Below are 10,640 nucleotides of genomic sequence, written 5' to 3'. Positions count from 1 at the left end.
AGAAAATATAATTTGAAATAAAACTTTGGGGAAAAATGACATTTTAGCCATAATATGTATTGGAGTACATGGAAGAGTAGTCATTGCCTGACATCACTATGACATCCCATATGCGGCCAATTTGAAATCTCCATGGGTATAGTGATTACCAATATTTACAACTTTTAAAAATTCATATCTTTCTTTTTGTTTGTCCAATATTGTTCAAACTTTCACCTATCAACTTGTCTGATTTTTCTTTTCCTTATAAAAACAAGTTTTTATTTGGGTTGGATTCCCCTTTAAGCTCGCTCCAAGGCCCCCGTTTTTTGTCTCGCCCGCGGCACACCCCCACCACTTTTTTGGTCGAGTGCCCCCCCCCCCGGGCTTGTGATATTCTTTCTCTTCTTCATTTATATCAGCTTCTTTGTCTGGGTGAACTTTTTTTATGTGTGTTCACGTTTTTACCCTCGAAAATGTTGATAATTCATATTTTTCTTGTCTTTACGGGTTATGCTCGTGTTACAATTTAACCATTCTTGTCATCTAAAAAGGGAATAAATGCAATTACAAGTGGAATGCCTCTGGCCGTCTCACCTGCATCGAGCGATTCAACATAGCAACAGTGCTGACTTTGAAAACTACTATAACTCACACAAGATGTTCAGTGATACTTGGTTACTCTTATTTCCACTTTTTATGAATTAGACCAATACACTTACAGAGATAGGATGGTAATTCAACAAATACCCCCAATGCGGCCAAAGTTTATTGATCTCACATGACCTTTGACCTTGATCATGTGACCTGAAACTTGCACAGGATATTCAGTGATACTTGATTACTCTTATGTCCAAGTTTCAAAAGTCAGATCAATAAACTTGCAAAGTTATGATGGTAATTTAACAGATACCCCCATTATGGCCAAAGTTCATTGACCTTTGACCTTGGTCATGTGACCTAAAATGCACACAGGATGTTCAGTGATACTTGATTACTCTTATGTACAAGTGATATGAACTAGACCAACATACTTTCAAAGTTATGATGGTAATTTAACAGATACCCCCATTATGGCCAAAGTTCATTGACCTTTGACCTTGGTCATGCGACCTAAAATGCACACAGGATGTTCAGTGATACTTGATTACTCTTATGTCCAAGTTTTATGAACTAGACCAACATACTTTCAAAGTTATGATGGTAATTCAACAAATACCCCCAATTCGGCCAAAGTTCATTGACCCTAAATGACCTTTCACCTTGATCATGTGACCTGAAACTTGCACAGGATATTCAGTGATACTTGATTACTCTTATGCTCAAGTTTCAAAAGTCAGATCAATAAACTTGCAAAGTTATGATGGTAATTCAACAGATACCCCCATTATGGCCAAAGTTCATTGACCTTTGACCTTGGTCATGTGACCTAAAATGCACACAGGATGTTCAGTGATACTTGATTACTCTTATGTCCAAGTTTTATGAACTAGACCAACATACTTTCAAAGTTATGATGGTAATTCAACAAATACCCCCAAATCAGCCAAAGTTCATTGACCCTAAATGACCTTTGACCTTGGTCATGTGACGTGAAACTCATGCAGGATGTTTGGTGATACTTGATTAACCTTATGTCCAAGTTTAATGAACTAGGTCCATATATTTTCTAAGTTATGATGACATTTCAAAAACTTAACCTCAGGTTAAGATTTTGATGTTGATTCCCCCAACATGGTCTAAGTTCATTGACCCTAAATGACCTTTGACCTTGGTCATGTGACATGAATTTTTAATAGGATGTTCAGTAATACTTGATTAACCTTATGGCCAAGTTTCATGAACTAGGTCAATATTCTTTCTAAGTTATGATGTCATTTCAAAAACTTAACCTCAGGTTAAGATTTGATGTTAACGCCGCCGTCGCCGTCGTCGGAAAAGCGGCGCCTATAGTCTCACTCTGCTATGCAGGTGAGAAAAAAATGTTTGGGTCCATTTGACAATTAAGTACCTTTTTCAGTGATTTATGTTTACACTTTGAAAGACGTTATTATTCACAATGTTCACAGAATTGAACTGATGTACTTCCCAGGGGGGGGGGGGCACTCAGTATATAATGCATAGTGGGTATGTGCCGCGGAGGGGACCCCCATTTTTACACTCAAATTTCTGTTCCAAGGTATAGCATTTTTGCCTCGTGGAGAAAAAGAACAAAGAAAGCCGCTCCAAGGCAAAGCATTTTCTTCTTATCGAGAAAAAAGAAGAGAGAAATCCGCTCCAAAGCTTCGCATATTTTTCGCTACGCCGCTCCGATCGCGTTGAATGAGCTGCAATTTTGGTGAAAAGCGGCTGCAGAGCTCCCCGGCGGAGGCCGCGCTAGCTGCATCATGCACGCGTGACCGTTCCCCGGGGGGGGGGGGGGCCACTTACATTGACGAGTGGATACCATGCGCGACCAAAAAAACACGTAAAAAGGATGTCCTTTTCACGATAGGGCACGTTACGTACGTAACGTGAAAAGGGTGTCAAAAACACAAAAATAATGAAAAAAGGGTATCTATTTCGCTAGGAAAATTACGTGTTTAGGGTCGAATTTGCGGGGATGATAAAACAAAATTAAAATGTTTTATAAAGGATGTCCTTTTTGCCCCAACACTACGTGTTAAGAGTCCTATTTGCGCGAGGTGTAGAAGGTGGGGTCGTACTAACCCAAATAAGGTAAAGCCGACAACCAAAGGACCCGTAACAATAAAACATTCCTGTACTTGTTTAGGGGTTCATTTCAGGGAATATTTTCCAAGAGTATCGATTTGTTTCCAATACTTGTTAAGGGTAGGGTTTCACACGCCAATACTTGTTAAGGGGTGCATTTTCAGAATATGGAAATTACGTGTTTAGGGTGCTTTTCGAGACCCCATGGTCGCGCATGGTATCCACTCGTGAATGGAAGTGGCCCCCCCGGGGACCGTTCCGTAGGTATGCACACGCTGGCGATCCGTTCCAAGGACAATTAAGTACCTTTTTTCAGTGATTTATGTTTACACTTTGAAAGACGTTATTATTCACAATGTTCACAGAATTGAACTGATGTACTTCCTAGGGGGGGGGGGGGGCACTCAGTATATAATGCATAGTGGGTATGTGCCGCGGAGGGGACCCCCATTTTTACACTCAAATTTCCGTTCCAAGGCATAGCATTTTTGCCTCGTGGAGAAAAAGAACAAAGAAAGCCGCTCCAAGGCAAAGCATTTTCTTCTTATCGAGAAAAAAGAAGAGAGAAATCTGCTCCAAAGCTTCGCATATTTTTCGCTACGCCGCTCCGATCGCGTTGAATGAGCTGCAATTTTGGTGAAAAGCGGCTGCAGAGCTCCCCGGCGGAGGCCGCGCTAGCTGCAACATGCACGCGTGACTGTTCCGTAGGTATGCACACGCTGGCGATCCGTTCCAAGGACAATTAAGTACCTTTTTTCAGTGATTTATGTTTACACTTTGAAAGACGTTATTATTCACAATGTTCACAGAATTGAACTGATGTACTTCCCAGGGGGGGGGGGGCACTCAGTATATAATGCATAGTGGGTATGTGCCGCGGAGGGGACCCCCATTTTTACACTCAAATTTCCGTTCCAAGGCATAGCATTTTTGCCTTGTTGAGAAAAAGAACAAAGAAAGCCGCTCCAAGGCATAGCATTTTCTTCTTATCGAGAAAAAAGAAGAGAGAAATCCGCTCCAAAGCTTCGCATATTTTTCGTTACGCCGCTCCGATCGCGTTGAATGAGCTGCAATTTTGGTGAAAAGCGGCTGCAGAGCTCCCCGGCGGAGGCCGCGCTAGCTGCATCATGCACGCGTGACCGTTCCGTAGGTATGCACACGCTGGCGATCCGTTCCAAGGACCCCCGTTTTCACAAACATTTGCCGTTCCGAAGCCCGTTCCGAGGACCCTCCTTTTTACAATAAGCCCGCTCCAAGGCCCCCGTTTTTTGTCTCGCCCGCGGCACACCCCCACCACTTTTTTGGTCGAGTGCCCCCCCCCCGGATGTACCTTAACATAGTTTTAATCAAGGTCTTCGAAAACTGTGCTGTTAGGATAAAGAACCGGGGGAATGCAACCCTGCATACTCACCATCTGATAGTAGAGTTTCCTAGGTTGTCTTGACTTGGTGGGCGGTAAGAGATCTCGTAATGAACCTTCAAATGTACATCTTAGAGGATGACCAGGCCCATCTCTGTGACTAAAGCAATCAGGAGGCGCAGATCAGTCAGAGGGTAGGTTAGAATAACATATTTGTACCATTGTCATCATGATCACCATTATCGCCATCATCGTCATCATCATCACAATCGTCGTCATGAACATCAACATCACCATCATCACCAACATCATCATCATCATCATCACCATCACCATCGTCATCACCACAACTACCACCATTAGCACTCTTATCTTCCTCATCATTCCATCATCCTCACCATCATTAACATTATCTTCATCATGATTACTATCACAATCGCCACCGTTAACAGCAGCTCCACATCATCTTGGCAGTGGACCATTTTGTAATATTCTCCTAATATATCATGGAAAGATCATTCATCAAAGGAAAACCTGACATTTCCACAATAAGTCCTTCCTCAGTAAATTAATTTGAAGCTCACCCTTGACCCTTGAAGAACTGAAGTAACATCACATCCGTGTCTAGATGTTGAGCTACTGCCTTGGCAAACTGGAAGTAGTTCATCTTGTTGGAGAGTATCAACGTGAAACCAGGATCTCGAGGGTTGGTCTTGTCACAGAACGTCACCTCCTCCCGGCAGAAGAGGTCCCGGAAGTAGTCTTTGGCTGTCGGCAGGTCATATTGCATCTTTTCGGGATCATCCCTGTATAAAAATATGGGCATGACATGATTAAATACGGGAAATTCCATTGAATTTGTACGTCCGTATCCTCATTTGTTTTTGTATCTATACTTCTTTGACCCCCTCCCCCTGAAAATGACCCCAACATAATTATCCATGTTGGCCTTGAAAAGACAGCATTCCCGGCAAGTGGACAAAGTTCAAACATTGTGTACGTGCAGGCAAGCAAGCCTCAAACAACCACAGCAACAACCTCTGTAAAATGTGAAAAGAGATGTATTAAATGAGAGTAGAATTATCTTCTCCTTTTTTAACCCTAAAAAGACTGGGGGGGGGGCTGATTCAGCCCCCCCTCGACATTTTTCGCGATTAATCCGCCGCGCGAAATTTTTTGACCGCGTCGCTCGCTGACTTTTTACTTTCAAGTCTCGCGCAACTTTTGAGACCAAAATTGTGACCTCCGGGTACGCGGTTCCAAAATTACGCAACATTTCGTAAGTGCATGCAGACCCAAAATTACTCAAAAACGTGAATTTGTGTACAAATCCAATGCAAATAGTGTTCTTAGCCAATATTCACAAATGCATCATTATTTTTCCTTTTACTGCTTAAAATCAATTGATTTTATCTTTTTTATGGTCAAAATAAAGTCCCCAACAATTTCCATTGAAAAAACAATAAAAAACAAAAAGTCGAAAAACAAAGAAATACATAAGAAATTTAGAAAACAATAGAATACATAAGAAAATAAATGTGATTTTGAAATTTTTTAAAAATCAATTTGATCAGATGCCTATCTAGAGTATGTGAAACAAAAATTAGCATTTCAGGGGCATTATTTTATTAATTAGAGCAAACTTATGATTTTACGCATAAATTAGCATAATTAATGAGACATGAGATTTTTTGCAGAATTTGATGTTATAGTTTTTTAGATAATGCCATGGGTAACGCGTGTGCCAATTTTCGTCGCGATCGCGCGATCGACGGCCGAGATCATAAGGGGGGGCTGAATCAGCCCCCCCCCCCCCGTCTTCTTAGGCGTCGAAATAGCCCAGTCTATTTAGGGTTAAGGCATCCTGCTTCCTTACCTTTGGAATACAAGAATATCACCATCCATGACCTCAAATATACTTTTGTCAATCTGTTGACTCAGGTCTTTAATTTTCACTGTTAGATTAGGTTTCACTTCCTAGATTGGAAAGACAATATAAGAAACATGGATGATATGCCTTCAATCGTGCTACAAGTTGTTTTTTATTGCAAAAAAGGCCTACAACATTCACTTTGAAGGAGTACCTGCAACACACTTTATTTCATCCATAGTCTGAATACTAATATGGATTTAGGGTTGTACACACATTTTTTACTTAATAAACAGCACCCCCACAAAGACCAAGTTTAGCTTTTGAACATACGGGTGGTTATTATGATTAGTTTATTAATATCATTATTTGTTTTGGCGTCACCTTTGCCTGGGAGGTGAAAAGCGAACTGAATCACTATGACCCGCAGGTCTCTCCTCCTGATATGACTGATTGGGGGGAGTGCAGGTGGACCACTATACCAGGGTTCCCCTACTCTTATACAAATAGTGCAGTGGGGTCTTAATGTGCAAAGGTGGTGACTCTCCTCTACACGGGGCCTCTATTTAACATCCTATCCGAGGGACGGAGTGTTTTCCACTGTAACATAGCCTGCATCTATGAAACAGGGGGTAGACGTTCAAACACAGTGCACTCGGTTCAGTCATCCGCCCGGGGTGGACTCGAACCCATGAACTTTGGTTCGACAGGCAGACACTTTCCCGACTAAGCCAACTTCGCTCTCTTTCTTTTATTATTAGTTTGTGTGATCAATCATTCAAGTTTATAACCAATAGTTAAGCTTTTGTGATATGGCAAACAACAATGACAAAGTTAGGAAAAAAGCTCTACATCTGAATGTCACATCCATACATCTGTACATGTACAAGAATATCCACATCCCAAGATTACAGCTATATATCTCACCTCATATAGAATGAGTTCCGTTGACTCTGGGAAGCCTGCTCTCTCATTCATTAATGGAACCAGTGCCTCTGTTCAATACATAAGAAAAATAAAGAATGCATTCAATCCAACCTCAAACATGGGTAAGCTGGTGTAATTTGCATTACCTGCTATGTAATATTTGATTGTGATACTATCAATATTTATGCCAGTCACTAGAGAAACCATCTCCAGACTGATCAAATCTATTACATTATTCCAATGACATACCACTGGTAGGTTTCAAGTTGATTTTATTGGTATAGCTGTGGCATCATAATGCTATTAGCCCCAATCAGACAGGTCATCTTACTGAACCTTGGCAGTTATTTCTGGTGCACATGCTGCACATTCATGCATGAAGCTAAATACCACAGTAAATTTATCTGCCAAGTGATCTGTGATCTTAACAGAGTTTGGAAGCAAGAATTTTTACTACTACCCAAAAGGAGCAATGTGGATCATTTGTAATTACGCCCTCTATTCTTTTTGTGCCAATAAGTTGAATGAGCTGATTACCAACTCAGAAAGAGTATGTCACAGAATTGTGATGAATTCCTGATTAATCTAGGCTGCTTGCTATGTATCAGTCTATCAAGAACAGAACAATCTTTTTAGTATTTGATATGAGTCAAACTGGCAATCCCTCTAAATTTATAGGAAACATGATTGGTCTAGTGATATACACAATGATCTCTTCAATACATTATCAATTTACATACATGTTTCCTTTTTAGAATGACAATCATGCAAGCATCAAATAATATTTTCTTATTTCACAATATACACAAGGTGTAGATCTCATACAATGATATAAAAAAAAAAACATTCATCACCTTACAGATTATCAAAGTTGTTGCTATGACTGATCAGGAAACATCAATAAATTACACATCACCCATAAAACTTACGTATTTTCGTTGTGATAGGGACATAAACATGTCCACAGAATGAAAGACTCTTTGTCTTGGGATCATAAAGCTTCAGAAACAGAAGAACATCACCTAAAAGTAAAGAAAAAATATTATTGCACAGGTTCTCCAATTTCATCACAAGTAACAAAGATTGATGAACATGGGTAAAACGGATATTATTTTCTTCATATACACCAACTTTGGTGATCTGCTATTGTTAGCTGACAAAGTAATATGGATATCCTAATGGTTTATTATGAATGGTATTACTGTATAGTTTGGTCGTCATAGCATACCATTTGACAACAAATCAAGGAATGGTTCAGTGTCACAGACAGAGAAAACAGAAATTAAGTACATGTACGTGTACCTAATTTTTCTATTCAGTTTCACAACCAAAATTCCACACAATGTTTTCAATTACAGCTCTCTGATTATGTAAACACAACTTTTTTTTAATAAAGAGGTGTTGCAAGAACATTTATTCATTTAAAAACAATACAAAAATAAAAGCTTTGCTAAGAAAGAGCACTGCATTGGATACCCCTCCAATAAAAACAAAATCGCATTCAGAACCAGTCAATGATATGTGTCATGTTCAATTCACTCTTGTAATTTTCAACCAAGACTTAATCAAACTGATGTATGTTTTGATTCATCCAGGAAGAAATACAAATTACGAATAGAAATAAATCTGATCATCTGGACTTACTGGTTTGAAACAGGACAGTTTCATATCCGATCTGGGACGCTTCTTCAGACTTAACTATTTTATGAATATCAACCACATGGCAATTCTATACGATAATTAGCCTTTTTTGTAAATCTTAACCACACTTTTTTCAATTTTATTAACTCGTTTCAATCACTACTCAAGTCATGAAATTTGAGGGAATTGCCCTTTTTATATGAAATACACTATAAATCATTTCATGAAGGTCCTGCTTACAGAGAGTTGTATTTTGTTGGAATGACTAGTTTGTACTCACTTTCTCTGTCAAATGATGGTAAACAGACTTGATGTGCTTCAGGATCCTGTGTCTCTAGGAATACTGTCCATACACTATCTCCATCAGCTACTTCATTCATCTGAGAACAACACAGAGTTCATAAAATAATCAGAAGGAAAGTAATGGTAATAATGATAACATGAGTAGGAGGGGGAGGACGAAGAAGGCCAATGGGATTTTAGCAGGGAAATAGAAGAGGTAAAGTGAAACTTTACCTCTTCTATTTCAAAAATTGGAGTAGGTAAAATAAAAGTGAATGATGAGGAAAGGAATAAAATGAAGAGAATGGTGAAGAAGAATTGGGACAGGACAATTAAAGAATAAGGAGGGAAGTCTCATATCATATCCAATTGACTTTGTACACTAAAATCATTGCTGGGCTTTTATATGCTAAGCCTTTTCTAAGAACAATCCTTTTGACATAAGTTGTGCTCAAAGGTTAGTGACCCCACCACAAAATGCACTTCCTCATGTGGAGTGTTGAATGTAGACAACAATACTACAATGTTCGGCAAGTCCTGAGAAACAAACTCTATCGAATATAATATTTTATCACCTGATTTCATAATTGATCATCAAAAACTGAACAGAACTTGAACGCCTTGAATATATTCATTTTCTGGTGGGTTCACTAACTTTCAAGCACCACTGCATGTGTGGTCATGATTAAAATCTACATTACTCATGGGTTTGAAAATCAATTGAAATTGAATAATTTTACCTGTTTGACTGGATCATTATTCTCTAGAAACATAGGCCTATACGTGTGATTGGTCCTTTGTGAGAAAGGCCAGATCCTGATCTGATCAGGCCGGAAACCCATTGATTGAGATAACATGTCTAACCCATCTGCAAGGCTCGCTGACTTCATTATCTTGAACTCTCTGTAAGAAGAACAAAATGTTACATATTGGAAATGTAGCAATATTCCCATATTTGTGTATGCCTTTTTCAGAACTGCAAACCTATGGAAGAGCAAATCAGTATTCTATACCACCAAAATTTGAATTTTTCTCACTTGACCTTAATTTTTTTTTTCATAATGCAACTGAACTTCTTTTGCAGCAGGAATGGATATCTATTTTGCTAGTGGTATAAGCTACAATGTGGTCTACCTCAATGATTATTCTGTATCATCTACGACTGTTCTTGATAATTTCAGCCCTCGCACAAGTTTACATTTTGTACAACATTACATTCCTATTATGATATCTCATTTTTTTTCTACTCCACTTTTTGGCCCAAATTCATAAGATATAATATAATTCTATTCCTGTCATATTTTCGTAACAAATATTTATTTTCGTAATGGTTGGCAAGACAATACTTCTTTGGCTTCCCATAATGTTAGCACACACTGTTTGAAGTTAAATCTCAATTCAGACTATCTGCCTCTAGGTTTGTGGTGGCCTAGATGAGACTTACTTGAACCATATGCTGTTAGAGTCGAAGAGATCATTTCCTTGATGACCATAGAACTGATCTTCAGTGACCACTTGAACCGTCATGTACAAGTGTGCCTCTGTCGTTTCTTTTCTCCTTAGTGCTTCTAATTTCCTGTATAATGACAAAAGATAAACGGTCTTAAAAATCAAGTTGAATGAATACAGGAATAAAAGAATGTAAGCAAAATAAAAGAAAACAATTTTATTAACAAGTGGAATGCCTCTGGCCGTCTCACCTGCATCACGCAGTTCAATATAGCAGCAGTGCTGACTTTGAAAACTACTCTAACTCGCACAAGATGTTCAGTGATACATGGTTACTCTTATGTCCACTTTTTATGAACTAGACCAATAAACTTACAGAGATATGATGGTTATTCAACAAAAACACCCAACATGGCCAAA

General features: G+C 39.0%; 1 protein-coding gene across 1 annotated transcript; it reads right to left on the bottom strand.

Annotated features, from left to right (window-relative positions):
• Positions 1–4,033: 4,033 nt before the first annotated feature.
• LOC121419517 (ubiquitin carboxyl-terminal hydrolase 7-like) lies at positions 4,034–10,298 on the bottom strand. The gene is made up of 8 exons (XM_041613971.1): positions 10,216–10,298; positions 9,512–9,674; positions 8,770–8,869; positions 7,778–7,870; positions 6,849–6,916; positions 5,928–6,028; positions 4,636–4,857; positions 4,034–4,211 (listed from the first exon to the last, which is right to left on the bottom strand). The coding sequence occupies exons 1-8, from the start codon at positions 10,296–10,298 to the stop codon at positions 4,034–4,036; spliced, it is 1,008 nt and encodes a 335-aa protein (XP_041469905.1).
• Between the last annotated feature and the right edge of the window lie 342 nt (positions 10,299–10,640).

Source organism: Lytechinus variegatus, chromosome 8 (genome assembly GCF_018143015.1).
Source record: "Lytechinus variegatus isolate NC3 chromosome 8, Lvar_3.0, whole genome shotgun sequence".
In the NCBI taxonomy this organism is placed as follows: domain Eukaryota; kingdom Metazoa; phylum Echinodermata; class Echinoidea; order Temnopleuroida; family Toxopneustidae; genus Lytechinus; species Lytechinus variegatus.
The sequence above is the reverse complement of the archived record's forward strand: the minus strand, read 5'-3'. Positions and strand labels throughout refer to the sequence as shown.

Coding starts and splice junctions, on each gene's coding strand:
- LOC121419517 (XM_041613971.1), bottom strand. CDS start 10,298: ATGACGGTTCAAGTGGTCACTGAAGATCAGTTCTATGGTCATCAAGGA. Junction 9,675..10,215: donor TCTAACAGCATATGGTTCAA/GTAAGTCTCATC, acceptor TTCTTCTTACAG/AGAGTTCAAGATAATGAAGT. Junction 8,870..9,511: donor ATAATGATCCAGTCAAACAG/GTAAAATTATTC, acceptor TGTTGTTCTCAG/ATGAATGAAGTAGCTGATGG.